Raw genomic sequence first — 24,452 nt, forward strand, 5'->3', positions numbered from 1 at the left:
ATGTTTTATCTCTTTTAAAGTATTAATAGTGATTACAGGTACTTTTCTAATGTTCTGTAATAGGTTGAGCTGTGGCTGACCAACCTTGAAGAGACGATGAGAGAAGCAGTGAGGAGGCACATAGCTGAGGCCGTAGCTCAGTATGAGGAACGGCTGTGGGAGCAGTGGGTTCTTGAGCACCCAGCTCAGGTTGCTCTCACTGCTTCTCAGATCTGGTGGTCTACTGATGTAGGCCTGGCTTTTCAACGCCTGGTGGAGGGCTTTGACACAGCACTGCGGGATTACAGCAAGAAACAGGTGAAAATGATCTGACCTTAGTTTTTAATTAAACGTATATTGTTGCTTGTGTTTCCAGTGTAGAATTTACGTTATATATTGTAACCTACATTAGAGTAGATAGCGGTACAAGTAAAATAAAAACGTCAACAAGATGTTAAGTACGCGTATATTAAAAATGAGTCCTTGGACAGACACTTGATCTTTATGATTACTCAGCATCTTATATATACCATAAAGCGGTAAAAATATCTATGGATTCAAGTGTAAATATTGGAAACAGAACTGTTATCTAGGTTGCACTAAACACAGTAGCAGCAGCATGAGGGAAGAAAGCTCTTAACAAAATAATATAGCTTTCAGTATCTACAGTATTTTCTTTTAATTTCTGATTTCATCTCAAATCAATCTCTTTATTTTCTATTCCTAATCTGGTAACTAATGTTGATTTTCTTTGTTAAAGAATGCACAATAATGTAGATCTGAACACAATTACATATGCTAGACAGTTGGCCAAACCTGAAATGCAGGTCTTCTAAATGGCATTGTTACCAGGCCATGATCTTATTATGACTCATTTATTTTCTCCTGTCTCTCATATCTTTTGCAACAGTGCCTACATTCACATTAGAGATAGAGCTGTTGCAAGGAAGAGGAGTAGGGGGGGGTGGGCAGTTGATGGAAATTCTGCAAGCTGCAAAATGCTTTTTCATCCTCTCCTGTGATGAAGTGTGTATTGCTGAGCCATGTAGGCTGTAGTAAAGCAGTGAGGCAGTCCTCACTGTCTCTGCAGTGTCAGGAGCCGTCTGTCTCTAGAAGTATGTAAGGTTAGCATGTCCTTGCACAGCACAGCTTGCATAATCTAACGCTTTTCCTCCGGGCCCTTGAGTGAAGTCACTGTCAGACATCACAGTGATAAATGCAGCCCAAGCTGAGCTGCTTTTACATCTAATATACAGGGGCTGGGGGTGCGAGATTATATTGCATTTGCCTGTAACAGAGATAACCACACACACACACACACACACACACACACACACACACACACACACACACACACACACACTTATGTATCTAAACATCCCTCTACAAACACTCAGATAAATTCCTCCACAAATATGCACAAACACATATACACAGTAACACCCTGTTGATAAATGAGCTCCATGCTCATTTGGCCTCTTGACTGGAATATATGACCTTGCTCCATAAATGTGGAGGGATTTCTCTGATGAGTATGTGACCCTGAGTGCCTGTCGCTGCTGTTATTACTATCCACTTCTCTCTGGCATGTAAATTGATATAATTACTGTAAGCACAGGCCACAAAGCTCACTGTATGCTCACACAGCCCATTACTGTGCCCTCATAATCTCTGAAATATCTCCCCCACATCTTCAGATTGCTCAGCTTAACTCCCTGATAAACATGTTGTTGGGAGAACTGAGTCCAGAGGACAGACAGAAGATCATGACACTCTGCACTATCGAAGTCCATGCCAGAGACATAGTATTCAATCTCATCGCACAAAAGGTTTGGTCATGTTTATAATGGGTCAGTAGTAATGCTTTAGCAATGTGTATTTGTTGAGTAATATATTTAGATTTGTGTTCATTTATGGTATAGACTCATAAGAAAGTATTCCCTTATTTGGTAAAGATGGGGGAACATTTCTGGTGTTTTTTTTTTTTTTTTTTTAATCTGAGACCAAAAATATAAAAGAACCTTTTACAAAAAGGAATTGTCTAAGAGAATATATTACTATTATTTAAAACTATTTAATTACTATTACTGCCACAGGTCAAATAAAATGACACAGAATTTAAAAAAGGGAAGCCTAATTCTTTGTGGAAGTTATTAACTCCTAACACTACTCTAAATGAGTTCTTCATTTAAGAAAAGTACACTTGGAGGGTAAACGTGTTAAGCTTCTAGCACAGGCTCATAGACAGTGCTAATATTAAATTAAAACATAAAAATCTGACACAATTAAGTAAATATATAAACAATGAAACATTCCATAATTCACTTGTACATATTCTTTGGTTAAATAAATATATAAAAATATAGTATACATTTTATATATATATATATATATATATATATATATATATATATATATATATATATATATATATATATATACAGTGAGGAAAATAAGTATTTGAACACCCTGCTATTTTGCAAGTTCTCCCACTTAGAAATCATGGAGGGGTCTGAAATTGTCATCGTAGGTGCATGTCCACTGTGAGAGACATAATCTAAAAAAAAAAATCCAGAAATCACAATGTATGATTTTTTAACAATTTATTTGTATGATACAGCTGCAAATAAGTATTTGAACACCTGTCTATCAGCTAGAATTCTGACTCTCAAAGACCTGTTAGTCTGCCTTTAAAATGTCCACCTCCACTACATTTATTATCCTAAATTAGATGCACCTGTTTGAGGTCGTTAGCTGCATAAAGACACCTGTCCACCCCATACAATCAGTAAAAATCCAACTACTAATATGGCCAAGACCAAAGAGCTGTCCAAAGACACTAGAGACAAAATTGTACACCTCCACAAGGCTGGAAAGGGCTACGGGGAAATTGCCAAGCAGCTTGGTGAAAAAAGGTCCACTGTTGGAGCAATCATCAGAAAATGGAAGAAGCTAAACATGACTGTCAATCTCCCTCGGACTGGGGCTCCATGCAAGATCTCACCTCGTGGGGTCTCAATGATTCTAAGGAAAGTGAGAAATCAGCCCAGAACTACACGGGAGGAGCTGGTCAATGACCTGAAAAGAGCTGGGACCACCGTTTCAAGGTTACTGTTGGTAATACACTAAGATGTCATGGTTTGAAATCATGCATGGCACGGAAGGTTCCCCTGTTAAAACCAGCACATGTCCAGGCACGTCTTAAGTTTGCCAATGACCATTTGGATGATCCAGAGAAGTCATGGGAGAAAGTCATGTGGTCAGATGAGACCAAAATAGAACTTTTGGGTCATAATTCCACTAAACGTGTTTGAAGGAAGAAGACTGATGAGTACCATCCCAAGAACACCATCCCTACTGTGAAGCATGGGGGTGGTAGCATCATGCTTTGGGGGTGTTTTTCTGCACATGGGACAGGGCGACTGCACTGTATTAAGGAGAGGATGACCAGGGCCATGTATTGCGAGATTTTGGGGAACAACCTCCTTCCCTCAGTTAAAGCATTGAAGATGGGTCGAGGCTGGGTCTTCCAACATGACAATGACCCGAAGCACACAGCCAGGATAACCAGGGAGTGGCTCTGTAAGAAGCATATCAAGGTTCTGGTGTGGCCTAGCCAGTCTCCAGACCTAAACCCAATAGAGAATCTTTGGAGGGAGCTCAAACTCCGTGTTTCTCAGTGACAGGCCAGAAACCTGACTGATCTAGAGAAGATCTGTGTGGAGGAGTGGGCCAAAATCCCTCCTGCAGTGTGTGCAAACCTGGTGAAAAACTACAGGAAACGTTTGACCTCTGTAATTGCAAACAAACAAATATTAACAATGACTTTCTCAGGTGTTCAAATACTTATTTGCAGCTGTATCATACAAATAAATAGTAAAAAAAATCATACTTTGTGATTTCTGGATTTTTTTTTTAGATTATGTCTCTCACAGTGGACATGCACCTACGATGACAATTTCAGACCCCTGCATGATTTTTAAGTGGGAGAACTTGCAAAATAGCAGAGTGTTCAAATACTTATTTTCCTCACTGTATATATATATATAATATGGTAAAAATATAGAATATTTGAAATGTGGTCATTTAAACAAAAATGCTAACATGTAGAATGTTCCAAAACTTTTTAGCAGTAGTTTATAATAGAATATATGAATAAGAATTTACTACATGACCAAACGTTTATAGACATCTGACCATCACTCTTATATGTGGACTTTCCTCAAACTGATGTTTTAAAAATAAAAGCACACTGTGTGATGAATAGTTGGCCTCAAACATTTTGCCATATAGTGTATTTCAACAGAGAGGAGTTGGATGACAATTTTTACAAGCTATATAAGCGGGTTTTGGCTGTGACTTAAGCAGTTGTCCTCCATTTCTTCCAGGTAAGCAGTGCCAGTTCTTTTGCCTGGATATCACAGCTGCGTCATTATTGGGATGAAGAACAGAAGCACTGCTTTGCTAACATTTGTGATGCTCAGTTTCTGTACTCCTATGAGTATTTGGGCAATACACCACGCTTGGTGATTACTCCTCTTACAGACCGGTACTGCTACTTCTGGACGTCTCTTAGCCAATGGCTAATAATGTTTAATTAGTCACAAGTGTTGCGCTGCCCACTGAATGGTGATGCTATGTTCGCACACAGGTGCTATGTGACCTTAACCCAGTCTTTGCACCTGATGATGAGTGGAGCTCCAGCTGGCCCCGCTGGCACAGGCAAGACTGAAACTACTAAAGACCTGGGCAGGGCCCTTGGTGTGATGGTGTATGTCTTCAACTGCTCTGAACAGATGGACTACAAGGTAATGGCATTGTCAGTTGTTACACAAATAACTGCTCTGTTGGAATCAATCAGTATTGTGTCGTTCACTCACCATTGGAATAGTGTTCTGATCCGACGCTTGTTTTAGTCCATAGGAAATATCTTTAAAGGTCTGTCTCAGACTGGCACATGGGGCTGCTTTGATGAATTTAACCGCATTTCTGTGGAGGTGCTATCAGTAGTGGCAGTACAAGTGAAGACTATACAAGATGCCATTCGTCACAAGAGGAAGAGGTAGGAATCTGCAGGCAACTGATTCTGTTTTACTTATTCATACTGTATATCCAGATCAAGTGCTTAAATTAGGTTATTTTTTTCTCAAGGTTGTTCTTTTTAGATGAGGAAATGAGTTTGAAGCCCACAGTTGGGATTTTTATTACCATGAACCCAGACTATGCTGGACGAACCGAGTTACCTGAGAATCTCAAAGCGCTCTTCAGGTACAACAGTATCCTCAGATATAAACTGACAAATGAATAAATATGAAAATAAATGCATTTGAAAAACATGGTCAAATATTTAGAAGTAAAAGGAAACTTATGAGGAAGAAAGTTGTAACATGAGTTATACTAACATTATGTTTAGTAATGTTCAGCATAATTGTTAATTTGTTCTAATTTTGTAATTAATAATTCGATTAGCAATAGAAGTAATATAGCCAGATTTGGTTGTTGGGCAGGATAGATTTATGATGTGAAATTGACTTACCAAAATTTTTTTTACATTACTAACATAAAATAATGATTTACCTTTGCACCATCATTTCTATTCATAAATGTTCTGCTTCCTGAGATCTAAATTTTGTGAATGCTAAATGGTTTTGCAGGCCGTGTGCCATGGTGGTGCCGGATTTGGAAATTATATGTGAGATTATGCTGATGGCTGAAGGCTTTTTGAATGCAAGGGTCCTGGGCAGAAAGTTCATCACCCTATACAACCTCTGCAAGGAGCTTCTCTCCAAACAGGTGCACTGAAATGCATATTGTCATATTAGTGAATGACAGTAATTATGTAAATAATAAGAAGTTGAAATGTTGAGATCAGTTACACTGTATTGGAATCTCGACGATAGTAACCATGATTTACTGCAATTGGACAGAACCATTACGACTGGGGCTTGCGTGCCATCAAGTCTGTCTTGGTGGTTGCTGGCACTCTTAAAAGGGAGGATAAGACAAGACCAGAAGATCAGGTAACGTTTGTCTCTAAAAAACTAATTTTAATAATTTACTATAATTCAAAATAATTCAATAATTCCTGATTTGATGCCAATTGCTTGGCTTGTACAAACACGTGGTCCATGGTTGGAACATGAGACATAGTTGACATTTGGTTTCTGCACATGAATAGGTATTGATGCGTGCTCTGCGTGATTTCAACTTGCCTAAAATTGTCACTGAGGATATCCCAGTGTTCCTGGGTCTAGTTAGTGACTTGTTTCCCGGCGTTGAGGTGAAGAGGCGAACTGATCATGATTTTGAGCAACTGGTTCGGCAAAGCGCCCTGGAACTCAAACTCCAGCCAGAGGATCCCTTCATTCTCAAGGTTTAATCTTACATATATGTCTTTTAGCAATTCTGGGAAATATTTCAAACACATTATCCAGTTGTAAAATAAAAAGAGTTTAATAACACAGAGATAAAGTAACTGTCATTCTAAATAGTATTTGCATTTGTCCTTCATGGACAGACTTAATTGAAATGCAGTGGATATTTGTTGTAGGTAGTACAGCTTGAAGAGCTTATGAGTGTCCGTCACTCTATATTTGTGGTTGGAAATGCCGGCACAGGGAAAAGCCAGGCAAGTGTGTTTATTACATTTTTCTAAGATTAGTCGACCCCTAACCCCCACCCTTCGATGTATATTTTGTTGCTCAACAGCCAAAGCTGTTTAATTAAATCCTTGTTCTCTGACAGATCCTGAAGACTCTCTATAAAACTTACATCAACATGAAAAAGAAACCTGTGTGGAATGATCTGAACCCAAAGGCAATAAGTAGAGACAAACTTTTTGGTTTCATCCATCCTGGAACTCGGGAATGGAAAGATGGTGCCTATAAAATATTTCTTTAAAATACTTTATATCGCAGTTTGTTTTGTGTGATGTTGAGACTGTACATTCATGCTAAAAAGCTGTGATTGATGGTGACCTGTTTCGTGTGGCAGGCTTATTATCATGCTTAATGCGAGAACAGGCCAAAAACTCTCACCCTGGTCCTAAATGGATTATTCTGGATGGAGATGTAGACCCCATGTGGACTGAGTCTCTCAACACTGTCATGGATGACAATAAGGTTTTGTTTTGTTTGCCTAATGCTTTCTGATAGATTTGCTTGTAAATTGTGAATAACTATAACTACTAATTGCAGAAATGTTTTGCGGGGTTATAGTTCATGATGCGTAACCAAACATGTATAACAATTCTGCTTTCTCTTCTACCCAGGTGCTAACTTTGGCCAGTAATGAGAGGATTCCTCTGACCTCCTCAATGAGACTGGTGTTTGAGATCAGCCACCTGAGGAATGCAACACCAGCCACTGTGTCTCGAGCTGGCATCCTATATGTTAACCCACAAGATCTCAGCTGGAATCTGTGAGTCATTTATTCGAACAACAGTCTGAACGATAATAGTGTATGAATATGTGCAATATATGATATAATATATCATGATTATGACCCTGATTCCTATACTTTCTGTAGTTACGTGACTAGTTGGATTGACAGAAGAAAGCACCAGACTGAGAAAGCCCACCTCACCATCCTGTTTGACAAATATGTTTCTCGTTGCATAGAGCAAATGAGAAGCTCTTTTAAGACTATTATCCCAATCCCGGAAAACAGCATGGTACAGGTAATAAAAAAAAACACATAACCAGGCCTGTCCACTTATTTTCAGACCACCTGGACAGTTGATTATTCGTGCAATCATTTTTTCACCCAGTCAAGTGGTTGCAGTGCATAGTAGTGGATCATAAAGTGGTTTTCTGCTTAATTTGCCCATCCTCCTCAAAGTCTGATGTATTGTGCTTTTCTGATCAACACGGTTGTAACGACTGGCTTTTTAAATTACTCTCAGCAGACTAGTCTAGCCATTCTCTTTTGACCTCTTTTATCAACAAGGTGTTTCCTAGAGAATGACTGTTCATTGGATGTGTTTGTTTAACACAATACTCTATATAAACTCTAGTGGATGTTGTGCAGGAAATCAGAATTTTTTTAATTACTCAGATGAGGCGAATTCTCTATCACATTTTGTTCGTTCTAATGTTTGAAATGAATGAGAATCTTTTAACTTGTATCTGTATGCTTTTATGGTATGTAGGTATACAGGTGTTCAAGTATACACTGGGTGTATATTTAATACAAGTAAGCATTTTTATGATTTTCTGTTATCTCTTTCTTTGAGACTCTGTGCTTGTTGCTGGACTGTTTGCTCACCCCTGAGAACGTTCCAACCGACTCTCCTCGTGAAATATATGAGACCTACTTTGTTTTTGCTTGCATCTGGGCTTTCGGTGGTGCTACATATCAAGATCAGGTAGAAAATAAATATGTTATAACTGTTACATGTGTTTTCTTCAATTGAGCATAATGTATTGATGTAGGCTTTATGTCTATAAGAATTGGTGTATCAAATATGTAAGGAAGTTTTACAAAGTTGAAAAATGGATGTCACATTTCTTTGCAGCTGCGCGACTACAGAGCTAAATTCAGTCAGTGGTGGACTAAAGAGATGAGAAGCATTAAGTTACCAGCACATGGCTCCGTGTTTGATTACTACCTGGACCCTCAGACCAGACGATTCTTACCGTGGATTGACAAAATACCGGCTTTTTACACAGATGCAGAAAAACCATTGCAGGTCATTCAAGTGATATCAAAAAGTTTTTGAAGTCCAACAAAAGTGTTTTTTTTTTTTCTTTCTGAAAGTCTTTTTTCAATTCCTGAATAGCATGCTTTGAATAGTTTTCTTTTGTCTACCAGTTTGACTCTTTGCTGAGAAAATTCACACCCCCGCAGCAAGCAGTTTTAATTTCACACAATAACAGGCTAATTTAGAGTACTTACCACATTAGAGAGGGTCAGTGAGCAAAGTGAAAGACAACAGCAGTCCTAGCCGTGAGGTTAGTTTGCTGTCAAATACAACTCAGTACTGGGTCTGATTACCAAACCAGGGCACAAAGAGAACACTCTCTCTCTCTCTCTCTCTCTCTCTCTCTCTCTCTCTCTCTCTCTCTCTCTCTCTCTCTCTCTCTCTCTCTCTCTCTTTCTCTCTTTCTTTCTCTTCCTCTCACACTCACTCTCTTGCTGTCTGATCTTTATCATGAGATCATGTTAGCATAAATGATTAGGCAAAATCCAGTTTATTCTTCCATATTTTGAAGGGCCATGTGATAGCTATATAACAAAATTCAATATAAAAATGTTTTAAAAGAATTTAAACCATTTATTTAAACTAAATTTCAGTAAGCCAAGCTCTTATAAAATGATACATATTTAATATTAGAGTTTATCTGTGCCATGATTTGTATATCCAGGCAATGCTGGTCCCTACTGCAGAGACGGTACGGTTACAGCACTTCATGCGCTTGTTACTGGAAAGCGCCCAGCCTCTGATGCTGGTTGGGGGAGTTGGCGCTGGAAAATCAGCTATGGTTAAACACTTGTTGTACACACTACCAGATACCTTTGTATCTGCCAGCGTGTCTCTCCATCACTACAGCACATCATCTACACTGCAAAGTGAGTCCTGTCTTTCCTCTTTAGGGCACTTTGAACCTCCTTTAAACAGGTAGCACAATGCCTCCTATTGGCCTATAATAGGAATTTCCATTTTCTTGCAAAATATTTAATAAGAATTGGCAAGTGAAAACTTTTCATTATGCCTTTTCATCACTGCCTTGAGTAAAAGTACTACTACTGTGAAATTACTTCACTTGAGTAAAAGTACAGAAGATTAAATGTCATTTGATGTAAAACTATTCGAGTCATTAATCAAGGACTTGCTATAGTTAGGGAATACATTTTTTTTTAACTAACCACATAAGCTATGCTGAAGATAACCTTGGCACTATTTTCAGTAGTATATACCAATAAAATGTAACCCTCAACTGGCTGCTATTAAGGTTTCAGTGGCTAACCAGGTTTAAATGGAATAGATGCCCCTTACACCTTATCCTGACCATCAGAGTTTTTTTTTTACTGCTAAATCACAGTTTTGGCTAGCTAGTTTTACAAACCGAGCTACATGTTTCCGAATGATTGATTCTGAGCCGTAAATGGCAATATAGTTTTTGAGTGAAATAATTTGCAGATCATTATCATTGCTGTTTCCTTTAAAGCATTTAAAACTATAGATACCTGATTAATTTGGCTTAGGATGCTCATCTATCTCCACTGTCCTAGACATCACTGCTGCTGACTAAGCATTTGGCACCTGAAGACTTGTGGCAGGAAAAGCTTTATTTTGATTGGATCTGGAATTATAAATAAAAAATTCCACATATTTTCTTTCAATTTGTATACAAACCATGAATTGTAATTTACTCTGCAATGTTGATCTACATAAAAATTTTTAGTTAAAGTTACACAACTTATTATTTAATTATACTTTACAGAACCACTACAGTAAAAACTGTACTTAAATACTGCCTTTAATGTACTTGTTATTTGTTACTACAATTAGTAATCAGCTAATTAATAGATTTTACTTAATACAAGTAAAATTATGCAGTTGTAGGCCAAGAGTTTCAAACATAATTGTATTATTTCCCTTATTTTCAGAGATGCTGGAGAGACCATTGGAGAAGAAAGCAGGCAGGAAGTATGCTCCTTCAGGAAATAAGAGGCTTGTCTACTTTGTTGACGATATGAATCTGACAGCCACAGACAGTTATGGCACAATTCAGCCTCACACCCTCATACGCCAGCATTTGGACTATAAACACTGGTTAGGAAAAATGTGTGTCTTTATATATGTCAGCTTTTATTAATATAAAGTACAATTTCTTATTCATGCTGTTGTTCCTTTTTAGGTATGACAGTCAAAAGCTGTCTCTGAAAGAGATACACAACACCCAGTATATCGCTTGTTTGAATCCTCAAGCAGGCAGTTACACAATCAATCCCAGGCTACAGGTACATTTTAAACTTTTTTTACTTTTATTGTTTTTTTTCTTTCTTTTTTACGTTTTAAATTTGTGCAACTATTAATTGCATCTGTCTTGTATCTCTTGCAGAGACATTTCTCTGTTTTATCAATGAACAACCCCACCCGTGAGGCTTTGATCTCCATCTACAGCTTTATTCTCAGCCAGCATGTACAAAGCCTGCCGTTCAACGCGGCTGTGGCCGCGAGTGTCACTTCTGTTGTACAAGCAGCGATTGCTCTACATGACAGAGTGATCCACCATTTTCTCCCTTCTGCTAACAAGTTCCACCACCTCTTCAGCCTGTGGGATCTCTCCCATCTCTTTCAGGTGAGTTGAGTAAATGCATTAACCATTTATTTATAAACTTGAAGTGCACTTGTTGAGAAGACATGTACACTTATTCATTTGTGCAAGTATCTAGTCAGGCAATTGTATGGCAGCACATACAGGTACAGGCTTTAGGTAATGTTTACATCATGAGGAAAAGAATCTAAGATCTGTTGGTGCCAGATGTGCTGGTTTGACTGTTTCTATACATTCTAAATATGGTTTTGAAATCTTGTTATAAACATTTCTGTTTCAAGAGCAAAGTAAGGCCCTACCAGTGTTCCTAAAAGTGTTCAGTGAGTGTAGGTACCTATGCAACTTTCAAAGCATGCCATCTTAACAACATAGACATAAAGAAATTAAAGCAGCTGCCTAATTTTGTATACAATTCTGTGTATGTGTGATTTCAGGGCCTGTTGCTATCTAGACCTGAGTGTATTAGGCATAGCTCTGATCTGGTCCAGCTGTGGGTGCATGAGTCAAGGAGAGTATATTCTGACCAGATGGCTGACACTGCTGACCTGCAGCTTTTCCACCGGCTCCAGGCAGAAGTTGTTCAGCAAGTGTTTGAGGTAAGTAGAACAAGTACATACATGATATACAGTATATATGTATTTTTAAACATCATATATAATGTAAACGAGCATGTCCTACATTTTCCTGCATTTGACCATTTTGTAAACCCGCTGTCAGAAGCAGCTTGAGCTACAAGAACCACTGATATACCTGCATAGTAGCAAGGGGGCCATGGTGCCTTGCTATTGTCCTGTAGAGGGATGGGAACAGTTAAGGAGTATCTTGACAACTGCCCTGGATACCTACAACCAGCTTCATTCCAACATGAATCTAGTGTTGTTTCAAGAAGCCATGCAACATGTGTAAGTGTTTTGAGAGCAGCCTTGTTTAGCATCTACTACAGTGAATAATTCTAATCAAAGTATTTTTCTTCTGGTGAATATACTGTAAGATGGTAGATATAAATTTGGTTCAATGTTAGTTTATCATGTAATGCATGTTTAAAGTCATTTTATTCCTGTGCTTTTGTGGGTTTTCACATGCACATAGGTGGATTGACTAGGATTAATTAGTTGTAAGTGTTAGTGATCTAATCCCAGTTGTTGCAGTGATATGGCAGGATTCACTAAATCACTCAATTGTTATAACTGCTTTGACCAGAAAACTAAAAAAAAAAATATTACAAAATTATATATACAAAAGGTGTCAAAGGTCTTCAGTACATTCAAACGATCCACACAAAAGTTTATTCTAACTACTGTAAATATGTGTCATAAATCAAAAAACACATATTATAAAGTTTACGTAAGTGTAATAAAATTTTTTATTTCTTTATTTTTTATTACATGTAAAGTAAATGCATGTAACAGAAGGTGAAACTAATACTGTATTTTGCAGGTGCAAATTAAAGAAGTAAAGTCTATTGTAGGACAACTCAGCTAGGGTGGTTGCAAAAAGAAAGTGTAAATAAATGAAGAGAATTAAGTTGAAATCTTTGCTAAAAATGTCATGCTGTTTGGTGTGGATATTTCATTTGTTCACCATTGCTGAGTTACTTTGTAATTAAACCATTCAGCTGTCGGATCAGCCGAATTCTGCAGTGTCAGCGAGGCCATGCTTTGCTGGTAGGCGTTGGTGGCAGTGGCAAGCAGAGCCTGACTCGTCTGGCTGCCTACTTCTCTGATATGAACACCTTCCAGCCAGTCCTGCACAAGGGTTACAGCATTCAAGACCTGAAGGTAGTTACCCCAACAGATTTCTGCGTACCTGCTAACCACTAGAGGCCTAAATGTAATAGATTGTGAAATGTTAGATCTTAGCCATTAAGTAAGTAATATCGGAATTGGTCATTGAAACTGCATTAAAAGTTTATCATACATGTTCAGAAAAGACCAAATCAATGCTGCAATAATATTGTGCTCTAGTTGTACAAACAGATATGACAGTTTCCATCAGTCAGAGGATAAATTTAAAATGGCAGTGATTCATTAACAGAGATCATGTTTTCTTTTAGACAACATTTCCCCTAATCAATATCCATTCCTGCTCTGTGCATACCATTGATCTCATTTAGTCCTGCCTGTACTCGACAACGAAGGACTGTCAGATACGATTACAGAGTCTGAGCAAATATTTCAATGCCCTATTGATGAGGCTGCTGCTATCGTTTAATTCATCATGGCGTGTGAATCTCGGGCTATTTGGGCCTGCTGCATTGATCAACACACTTAACACTCTGGAGACAGCAAACGCAGTGCCCTTTATACATTGTCCCATCATTCCCTTTATCCTCTCATGCATTTTCAGTTGTTTTTTAATTGACCTTTAAGACAGTGAACAACAGTAATCAGGTGGTAACTGAATGTAAAAATCTTAGTTAGATAGAAAACATATTTAATCCAAATAATATAGGTTTGTCCTTTTGTATAATCCTGTCTAATCCTGTTGTGCTCATTCAGGTGGATCTAGCAGGTCTCTGTGTAAACACCGGGCTGAAAAACCTTCCTACAGTGCTGCTGCTTACAGATGCTCAGATCCCTGATGAGCGATTCCTTATCATCATCAGCACCCTGCTCTCCTCAGGTCAGACTTGTTTGGTTTTTATCATACATTGCAATGCATCCTTATCTTATCAAATTGAAGCGTCTCTTCTCACTGCCCCCTGAGACACTCATTCCTCATACGATAATAAACACTCTCATGCCACACGGGGCCTCATTGTGTGCTTGTCTGATGAATGGGAAACACATGTAAATGTGGCTGTGGAAGTGAAGTAGATTAACGGTGACTGAGACAGGCTGCTATGGCATTGGATCAAACCTTCTAACACACAGATGGTGCTGCTCATCTGTCACTGATGTCAGACCCAGGGGTCAAAGACCTGCTCTCGGTTTGTGAATTAGAATAAAGCACTTGTTTTTTTTAAGGTTTTAAATTCTGAACGAATTTGTAGACCTGCAGTGAAAACATAACTATTGCTTGTGTTTTGCTACTGTTAAAAAGAAGTCTCTAAAATGGATGTCCATAAATTTTTAGTTATATAGAAAGAATGAAGGCTGTTTTGAAAACAATATATATATATATAAATAATATATTATAAAGGGAAGTATCCCTTTAAAATTTCTAATCCTCATTGACACATGCATATGTCTCATGCTTTGTGAATACACTGGTTGACTAAAGATACCAAATAGAATACCAAAGGAGGCTCAGTTGGTGTTAAGGCATCCAGTGTGTACCATGGGCACATTTTCCACACCATTACAGCACCACCACCAGCCTGAACATTTGACATAAGGCAGGTTAGAGCCACAAATGTTCGATGTTGATACAAAGCCTACCAGACAATCTGTATGCTGCAAAAAAACTGATATTTTTCAGACCTGTCAATGTATTTCCAGTTTATATCTGTCCAGATTCTGATGCAAGGTTTGACATATTTTTGTTGTCTATGCTGCTTTCCTCCATGGTTGTAGAGTCTCATCAGGACGGCATTTCTAACTGCAGTACAACTGCTCACTGGAGGAGATTTTCTTTGTAAATTTATTGTTTAAAATATGAAATATGCAGTTTCTGAAATATTTGAACCATACCATGATTACAAACAGTCACTGTGGTAACATAAAAAAAAAAACCTCTGACAATATTGCATGTTTTTTTTTACATGGATTGTACTTGCTGTAAAAAAAGAGTAAGTAAAAGAAATAAGAATAATTTTTGTTTATACAATTCCTCATACTTTGCAATGGCTATGTAAAAGCCATTTGCTTTTCATATCTTAATATCATATCTTAGAAATAATGATGGAATCAGTTTCAAACTAAAGCTGAGCATAAAGTAATGTTGTGTAAATTTTTATTTAATTTTTTTTGCTGTCTGCTTTTGCAGGTGAGATCCGAGAGCTTTTGTCAGATGAGGAGGTAAACAGTTCAGTGAAGGCAGTAAAGAGGGAAGTTCGTGAATCTGGCTTGTTAGACACCACAGAGAATTGCTGGAGCTTCTTCAAAGAACGTGTCTATCAAAATCTCAAGGTCTTACAACATGGATTGCCCCATGTAGTCTGAAATGGGTCTGATTACTTTAAAAAGTTCAAATAAGGTGTTTATTAATTTATGAATGTTAATGTGCTAATGTGTTGTGTGTGTAGGTGGTGCTGTGCATATCTCCTGTTGGAAACACCCTCCGAATGCGTGTGCGCCATTTTCCAGCTCTTCTCAGCTGCACTACAATGGATTGGTTTCACGAGTGGCCCCAGGAGGCACTGCAATCCGTCAGCCTGCAGTTTATAAAGGAACTTCCTGGCATTGAAGTGAGCTGTAATATAAAAATACAGTGGTTAATTTGGGAAATAATTAATAATAATATATATATATATATTTTTTGGACAGATATTAGACTTGAGTTGACGTTTCACGTTCGATTTTAACTTCTTCAATGTCGTCTCTTCAAACTATACAGTTTGTACGAGGTCCTTCATCATTAGTTTCACTTTAAAGTGAAGACAAATGGGTGATCACATGCACCATGAGCATTATGACAGACACAGTTTCTCTTTCATTCTCCCTCCCTCACAGTCGCTCTGTCTGTAATGTTGTTTTCTGTGCTCCAGTGGAACAATTACTAAGCAGGATCATTTATGCTAATGAAACAACAATGATTAATACACACAGACTGGCCCTCTAAGGAGCCACAGCTGTTTCAGGCATTGCCAGACTCTCTCTGTGTGTGTGTGTGTGTGTGTGTGTGTGTGTGTGTGTGTGTGTGTGTGTGTGTGTGTGTGTGTGTGTGTGTGTGTGTCAGATGACTCAAGACCAGCTGTTAGCATACAAATTCAAAATTCATTTTAGCGTGCATGTAAAAGTTTTGTTGGATCCATTTAGATTATTTTACTGATTAACTGAATTATTTTTATAGTGCAATAATTGTACATTTACACAGTGAAATTTGATATTTTTACTGTATCAAATAAGGTTTATTTGAATTGATTACATGAGGAAAAGTTTTTGCTAAAGGTATTTAAATATCACAGTCTACTGTATTTTGCCTCTAATGATCCATCTAAAGATGTACTGATTTTTTTATCATACATATATAAAAATATATAACACCGGCTCAATGAAAAATACATCAGCATGAATATTGCAAGAAAGTATGAGGTTATGAAATGCTAGCCACATTCACCTTATTCCATACACTGTGTTTCACCAGCTATAAGCTATTATTTTCCCAACCTAATCCCTCTCTCTCACTCACAGCACCTAAATTTCAAATTGAGTAAGTCCAGTATCCACAAACTTGGAGATGAATTTAGGATTTATGAAGATGATATTTCAGACCCGTCACAGGCAAGGATGTTAAAGAGTGCTTAATCCAGCCAGCTTCCACTCATGCACTCTCTATCTCTGCTTCTCCTTCTTTACAGCCAGCCATTCAGGAACCCATCAGTCTTTTCATGGCCCACGCTCATGCCAGTGTCAAGCAGGCGAACGAGCGCTTTCGGCAGAAGGAGAGGAGGCACAACTACAGCACACCCAAGAGCTTTCTGGAACTGCTCAGATTGTTTGGTGTTCTGTTGGAGAAGAGAGACATGCAGCTGCAACAGAGGCTTAGCAGACTAAACTCAGGTCTGCTGAAACTGAAGACCACCGCCTCACAGGTAATCTTCCCCAAATGAGTGCTGTAGTGCTGTAGTTCTGTAGTCTCCCAAAGCTGGAGGTGTGGATAAGTATAATTATTAGCATAAGAAAGATCCTTTAGAGCTTTAGAGGTCTGAAGATCTAGAGCAAATTACTTTCCATGCTTCTTTGAGCTCTTTCCTCTACAACAGGCATTAAAATAAATCTTTGCTTTGAATTCTAGCATGACAAGCATTTTTTAACTTTGAGGTTTAGTAGTTTAGCATTTTTCTCTACAAGAGGCTATATTGGTTATGTAACATCAGTGTTTTGCACAATCTAGGTAATGTAAAATACACCATATGTACTGTATATTTGAATGCACAGTTGAATTACAGCTTTCCACACTCTTGACATTCAAGCAGTCAGTTTCTCCAAATATTCACCTGAAATACATTCACCTGAAAAACTTGCCTCTTGTAAAACTTGTCAAAGGTGTTCTTTGCCAGTTGGATATTTCTTTCTGACCTCGCGATCCAGTTCATGCTAAAGCAGTTCAGTAGGATATAGGTGCGGTGAATGAGCAGGCCATTCCATGATAGATAACACTCCAGCTACCATTGCAGAGCTTTGGGTTATTACCATGTATGTTTAAACTGTTTCCATTTACCCACAGTCCAGACACAATTGGATTGTGTTAAAGTATGGAATGGTAGAATGTTAGTTCAGTATTCTTTTCACTTGAAATAAGTATCCAACCTTCCCCTCTCTAAAACAACCGCAATCCTTTTAGCTTCCACCTCCAATTTTTAAAACATTTTTTATGTTTTCTTTATATAAATATATCATTTACATTTTTAGCTTAAAGTATGCACTGACAATATGCATTTCAAATCCAATATGTGAAGTTAATTATGTTTGCTGCCGAAGGGACCTGAAGTAATTCACTTCTCCTGAATAAACACATCATAAAACCATTATAACAATATTGGGTCTTGTCAGTTAAACAAGGCTGTTGCTGGGTTTTACAAGATTTTAGAACAGTTGTGGGGTGACATGGTGGCACCTGCAGCTTCTGGGTTTTAGATCCAATGCAGAGATTTGCTTGTTGTCTGTATAAAATATGATGTTTGTGTAGGTTTCTTTAGGGTTTCATTTTTTCCAAATCTGTCAAAAAACAGGTGGTCTGGAGACCCTAAATATCTCAGAAATGGTTGTGTTTGGGAGGAGATTTGCTTTCCAGTGATAACATTGTGGTAATGCACATGTTTACTAGGTTGGAGAGCTTATGGCTAAACTGAACTCCCAGGAAGTGGAGCTGAATATGAAGAACCATGCAGCTGAGGCTCTGATTGCCAAGATCGGACAGCAGACAGAAAGAGTGAGCCAAAAGAGAACAGATTCTGATGTAGAAGAGCAGAATGTAAGCATTATTGTGTTTGTTTATTATGCCCAAATCCTGTTGTCAGTTTGTGTGCAGATGAAACATATATTATAGTTGTGGCTGTTTCTGTTCAGGTGGCAGCCATAAAGGCAGAAGTGACACAGAGACAGAGGGATTGTGAGCATGACCTGATTAAAGCTGAACCAGCTTTAGAGGCTGCCACTGCAGCTTTAGATACTCTTAACAAGGTGATCAGTACACATAAAAACAAATCATAATAAAATATTATTTAAGCCTTTACCTTTCTGTAAGCCATATTTAAATGTTGTGTCTGAGTGCTGCATTCAAAATTGACACTTTTACTCCACAGGTAAACCTTACAGAGTTAAAGACATTTCCCAATCCACCAGAGGCTGTAACAAATGTGATGGCAGCCGTGATGGTCTTGCTGGCCCCACGTGGCCGTGTTCCTAAAGATCGCAGCTGGAAGGCTGCCAGAGCTTTTATGGGCAAGGTGAGCTTGTCACAGTAAATCCCCTTTACCTCGAAAAAAAAAATCCCCAAAACACTATTCTGATTCATGTTTATTCTAACCCATATGCAAGCCTTGAACTTGCAGACCTCTATCATTATGAGCAGTGCATTAAATGTGCAACGTTTTTCCAGACAGGGCTAGTTCTGAATTGGCTATTAGATGAGTGAACTGCTTTGCCATCCTTGATGTGTACATAGGGTTGAAATATAATTTAATATAGGCGTCATGACTGTGGAAGATTTTAAAAATAATTTCAGCTGTGTATATTCAGACATTATGGAAAGCTACAAAATTATTCTATAGAAAAAGAAATATACTTTACATTTGTGGAGGCATTAATAGTTGATTATTTTAGTAAATAATAAAATAATTATTATTACAGTAGTTTATTTATTAAATGATTGAGACTCTGATAGAGAGACATCAGTCTGGATAAAGGCATCTGCTAAATGCTGTAAATGTAAATAATTAGCTAAATAACACAGACTTCTTCTTGCAGCTGGATGACTTCCTGCAGGCTTTGGTATACTATGATAAAGATCAAATACCTGAACAGTGTCTGAGTACAGTGAAGCAAGAGTACCTCAGTAATCCAGAGTTTCACCCTGAGCATGTTCGTACCAAATCCTATGCTGCTGCTGGTCTCTGTGCCTGGATTATAAATATTGTGCGGTACTATGAGGTGAGAACGGAAAACCAATGCTTTAAATTTTACCTGATAGGTCCATGTAGATTGTTTTTAATTTGGTTTGGTTTGGATTGTTTTTTTCTAAATGCAAAATATACATGTAACATACATTCACCAAACACTCACTGAGTACTTACTGAGCACACCTGTACACCTACTCATTCAAACAATTATCTATTTAGCCAATCATGTGTCATTGCATTGCATAAATTATGCACATACATCTCAGATAGTATCTTTGAGGCAGATTGTTTACAACAGCAGAAAGCTCTGTCAGGTTCTTCTTCCATCAGCCAAGAACAGAAAGCTGAGATTTTATTGTGCTCAAGCTTTAAACCAAAATCGGACAGTGGCAGGCTAAATAATTGTAGCCTGATATTATAAATCTTAATTCCTGCTGAGGCACACAAATGGTAGGGTCAGAATTTGGCAACACAATCATGATTCCATGGACCCCACCTGCCTTATGTCAACGGTTCAGGTGGTGGAGGTTGTGTAATGGTGTGGGGAATATTTTCTTGCCTTTTTAATAGCAACAAACAATCTCTTGAGTATTGTTGATGACTGTGTGCACACTGTATGTCAATTTACTGTCTTTAAATGGCTACTTCCAGTATGATAATGCACCACGTTACAAAAAAAAGTCGTCTTAAAATTTTTAATCCTGTCACCAGAAGAACACCTTCGAGATTTGGTAGAACTTGAGATTCATAGCTTAAAAGTGCACCTGTAAATTTTATGTGATGCAATCATGTCAACATGAACTAAAATTGCAAAGGAAAATTTCATGCAATGGGAAGGCCTACCCAGAATAGATTTGTTTTTCAGGTCTACTGTCAGGTTGTGCCAAAGCGTCAGGCTCTTTCTCAGGCCAACACTGAGCTGGACAATGCTACAGCTAAACTGCTCACCATTCGAAAGAAACTGGGTGTAAGTATTGTGTGCCATTCATGTTTAGCATTAATGTAAAACTACAGTTTAAAAAATTTGTATTAAGCAGGAACATACTTAAAATTGTAACCTGTATCCTGTGTATTAAGACATGTTCTTTCTTGTGTTTGTGTGTGTTTTATATTCAGGATCTCGACAGGCATTTGCAAAATCTAACAGCCCAGTTTGAGAGAGCAGCAGCTGAAAAACTGCACTGCCAGGAGGAAGTGACCCGCAGCAGACAGACCATCGTGCTGGCTAGTAGATTGGTGGGAGGCTTGCAGGTAGTACCATGAGCAAATAGGCTTAGGGTCAGCATCTGGCTACATGACATGCTTTTGGGGTACTGATACGGATTATAGTTTTGGCTAGAAACAGAGATGCTGAGTTAGGAAGGAAGGGTTGCACCATGACAAAACAGCAACTGAACTGGCCAAGAGGTCAGTGGACACTGGCCAAATGGAGGTGAGAAAAAAAAGGAGACCAAAAGCCTACTGGCCTTTTTATTTACTGTGCCAAAATTGCAAAATATGTATATGGTTGGCTTTGTACAAAATACAACCAGAACATTACAAGGTTATTAGATAATCTGGCATGTTCTACTGAATATACAAATCATTTTATTATATTTTATTTAACTGCAAGTATTATAAAAACAAAGGTATCAGTATAGAACTAATATACTTGATTCCAAATGAAATGTTATTACAGGTCAGTTGCAATTGATTTATTTATTTGCACTTCCTGTTAATATGTTAATAATAACTTTTCAGTTTTGTATCATGTCAAAAAGTATTATATATACAGTGTATGCTTACGTTTTTCCTATAGAACACTCAGACATTTGTCACCCGGATTATCCAAAATCTTTACCGGTGTTAATGTGAAATAAAATTAATGTAATATTTCTTTTAGTGTTTTTTTATTTCTTTCTCCAGTAACATTCTACTTCCTTATTCAGAGTAATGAATAGGGTTAGAATGGGACAGCTTGGCCTTTATGCATATCAAGACAGATGATTTGTCTTTATGCTATTGACCTGGAAGCAATAGTGTTTAGACTAATAAATCAGCCCATCTATATTTAATCATTAACTCACTGCAAAGACTCAACAGCTGTTGGAAATTAAAAACACTTCAGCCAGGACTGAGTGATATTCCAAGCAATCCATAATACATTAGGCAAAAAATGATAGTGATTTTTAACTGTCTGACAATTTATTATGTGACATGTTCTGCATGCTCGACCTGCATAGCCAGTGTTAGGCAAGATTTATCGCTGCGGTAGCATCTCAGCCATATTATTGAAGATCTAAATGAGGGTTAAATTGATGCGGAGTGAAAATGTAACTACACTTTCAAAGCCAGTTTATGCAATTTGCAATTGTATACTTTATTGCTTATGTTTTTTTAGTGTGTATGATCAATGGGGAGGGAACATAATCAACATATGAGACATACATTCATTTTCCTCCACCCGTGACAATTAATGCAGGAAAGTTGTCTTTGTGGATATTAACCATATCAGGTTCAGCTTATTGATGGATTTCTTTCTGCCATATAGTAACACTTCATGTCTGCTAAGGTTTAAGAAAATTATGAATTTTTTTTTTTCTCAACTTCCTGTCCCCAGTCTGAGAATGTACGGTGGTCAGAAGCTGCGCTGGACCTAGAGGCCCAACAGAAGACACTGTGTGGGGATGTGTTACTGGCTGCAGCTTTTGTCTCTTATGCTGGATATTTTACACAGCCTTACAGGCAGCAGCTTCTAGAATGCACATGGATGCCTTTCCTTGAAAAACTGAAAGTATGTGTTTGATGTATTGGTTATGTATTTTGACTGATTGATTGTTTCTCATTTCTGCAAAATGTTAAGGATTTTCCACCCTGTACAAAATGTAATTTAGTTCCACATACAGAATTCTATTGCTTTACTTTTGTATATGTGCATACCAAAATCATTGAAGCAGTGATCTGAATAGCATCACTGTGTGTTTTCCTCTCCTCACACCTCATGTTCCAGCCCCTCATCCCGCTGACAGAAGGCCTGGACCCTATCCTGCTGCTGGCTGAGCAAACAAGCATTGCCGCCTGGCACAACCAGGGCCTGCCGCCCGATAGGCTGTCTGTGGAGAACGCTGTGATCCTGACATGCAGCCAGCGCTGGCCACTCCTTGTAGACCCTCAACAACAGGCCAGCAAGTGGCTCCGCAACCTCTATGGACCTGGACTCAGAGTGCTGCAGCATGGAGAGAAAGGGTAAACAGGAATATCCTTTGCATCACCTTCAGCTTTTGCTGTTGATGTTCATCCACTGCATAGTGATACACAAGATTCATATAATTCCAAACTGACTATAGTATCATCATCCATAATTTTCTATTTCCCCCCTTTTTAATTTATTCAACTATCTAGATATCTGGATGTGATTGAGCAGGCACTGATCTGTGGTGAAGTTGTGCTGATTGAGAATGTGGAGGAAAGGCTGGATGCAATCCTGGGACCTCTTCTAGCCAGGAACACTACAAACAATGGAAGGCAAGAGATTGAGTTTGATAGTTTTTATTTATATTGACACGTAATGAAACTGAAACTACATTCTAATAGCAAAGTGTTTACATCTTTTTTTTTAAACACAGAAATATATTGGCTAGGTAATTATTTTTTTGCATGTCATGCTTAGGAGGCAGGTTTATCTGGGTTTTCAGTTAGGGTTAAAAAAGCCGATAGCCAGATGTGACTTAGTACAATATGATAGCTTACTGTTTAAATTGTAGATGAATTAGTGTTGCGTGAGTTGAATTGAAGTGGGGGCAGCTGTATTGATCTTGTTTTCGAGGCGGGTGATAGATGTGCGTTTGTTTGCTCATATTCTTTGTGTGACTTGAATATGAAGCAGCTTTCTTGAAGTGACTGATCAGCCCTTAGGCACTAGAGGGACTTGGACAGCAAGTGGACTTTTATCCACTCAGAGAGAGCTGGTGATTGTGGAAAATCTTTAGAGAAATACATTTTAAGTTGTGATGGAACTTTCGAAAGCACCTAGCTTTGGTTCTTGCCATTTATGTATTGGTGCTTTCTAAAATCTTGGACAGATATCACAAAATGAACTGCTTTTCAACACAGAGTTAATCAATGTTAATCATCAATGTTAATCATAAAAAGTGGTGTAACGTTAAATATTCGGCTTCATCAGCATTTAGTTATGAAGGTTACATTCTCTGTACCTGAAGTACTCTCACACCTGTGTCTCATGACCCGTGGCAGAGACTCCGTGTTTAATCTGACTATAAGTTTATTCCTGCGGGTGACCCACACTCCACTCTCCACCCATGATCAATTCAGTCCGGCCGCAGCAGCCGTGATGAATCTGGTGCGGTTCCACAGCTGAAGTTCATTAATAATTGGAATGTTGCAGAGTGCAAAGTAATGAATACTAATTATTCCTTTCATGTCTGACAGAGGAGCATGAGCCAATCCATCAGCTGGGACTTTAATTTGGTGGAGTAATGGTTCTATCAATAGTACATTAATTCCGTCTTGTGAAGATATAGAGTTGAAGCAAACGCGGGCTTTGGTGGAAGCTCTGGCGTAAGAACCAGGGCTGTTGGCTGACTAGTGAGGGGGTAATTAGAGAAAAATTAAAAGCCACCAGGTCTGGGCAGCCAGGCTTGATATAATTGAAATGCAGATTGGGATAAATATTGGCTGCTGGGAATATGATCTTCCAGGTTTTATTTAATATCATTTGCCTTTGGTGGCTAGCAGTTACATTTGTCATCTTTTTCTGTTTCCATCCAATTAGAGAGCTGGAAAAATGACACTAAAACGACATGCTGTTATAGATTGTAAACTATTTTCACAGGGTAATTTAGGTGGCCCTAGTTTGTGGAAAGATTTACAATTCTTTAGGGTACATTTTTGCTTTTAATAATAGAAAATGTTCATTTTACATTAACAGGTTAATATTTGTTTACCTTTATTTTCACCTTTTTGGTCAT

At 38.1% G+C, this 24,452-nt stretch overlaps 1 protein-coding gene across 1 annotated transcript in view; it reads left to right on the top strand.

Annotated features, from left to right (window-relative positions):
• The window catches only part of LOC310736650 (dynein axonemal heavy chain 11), a 49,126-nt gene that overhangs the window by 13,112 nt on the left and 11,562 nt on the right, over nt 1–24,452 (top strand). Inside the window, exons 30-65 of the mRNA XM_083560372.1 lie at nt 64–297; nt 1,677–1,808; nt 4,368–4,528; nt 4,631–4,787; nt 4,896–5,041; nt 5,131–5,247; nt 5,634–5,772; nt 5,907–5,999; nt 6,158–6,352; nt 6,530–6,607; nt 6,724–6,856; nt 6,973–7,100; nt 7,250–7,398; nt 7,507–7,657; nt 8,213–8,344; nt 8,495–8,668; nt 9,345–9,549; nt 10,591–10,756; nt 10,842–10,944; nt 11,046–11,285; nt 11,696–11,857; nt 11,979–12,163; nt 12,877–13,039; nt 13,760–13,883; nt 15,189–15,331; nt 15,448–15,609; nt 16,723–16,956; nt 18,192–18,338; nt 18,434–18,547; nt 18,670–18,813; nt 19,334–19,516; nt 20,351–20,452; nt 20,602–20,736; nt 22,085–22,258; nt 22,475–22,710; nt 22,867–22,989. Of these exons, the coding sequence (XP_083416498.1) occupies nt 64–297; nt 1,677–1,808; nt 4,368–4,528; nt 4,631–4,787; nt 4,896–5,041; nt 5,131–5,247; nt 5,634–5,772; nt 5,907–5,999; nt 6,158–6,352; nt 6,530–6,607; nt 6,724–6,856; nt 6,973–7,100; nt 7,250–7,398; nt 7,507–7,657; nt 8,213–8,344; nt 8,495–8,668; nt 9,345–9,549; nt 10,591–10,756; nt 10,842–10,944; nt 11,046–11,285; nt 11,696–11,857; nt 11,979–12,163; nt 12,877–13,039; nt 13,760–13,883; nt 15,189–15,331; nt 15,448–15,609; nt 16,723–16,956; nt 18,192–18,338; nt 18,434–18,547; nt 18,670–18,813; nt 19,334–19,516; nt 20,351–20,452; nt 20,602–20,736; nt 22,085–22,258; nt 22,475–22,710; nt 22,867–22,989 (5,564 nt within the window). The remainder of the gene's footprint in view (nt 1–63; nt 298–1,676; nt 1,809–4,367; nt 4,529–4,630; nt 4,788–4,895; nt 5,042–5,130; nt 5,248–5,633; nt 5,773–5,906; nt 6,000–6,157; nt 6,353–6,529; nt 6,608–6,723; nt 6,857–6,972; nt 7,101–7,249; nt 7,399–7,506; nt 7,658–8,212; nt 8,345–8,494; nt 8,669–9,344; nt 9,550–10,590; nt 10,757–10,841; nt 10,945–11,045; nt 11,286–11,695; nt 11,858–11,978; nt 12,164–12,876; nt 13,040–13,759; nt 13,884–15,188; nt 15,332–15,447; nt 15,610–16,722; nt 16,957–18,191; nt 18,339–18,433; nt 18,548–18,669; nt 18,814–19,333; nt 19,517–20,350; nt 20,453–20,601; nt 20,737–22,084; nt 22,259–22,474; nt 22,711–22,866; nt 22,990–24,452) is intronic.

This window comes from Silurus aristotelis (assembly GCF_946808225.1).
Source record: "Silurus aristotelis genome assembly, chromosome: 1".
Classification (NCBI taxonomy): Eukaryota; Metazoa; Chordata; class Actinopteri; order Siluriformes; family Siluridae; genus Silurus; species Silurus aristotelis.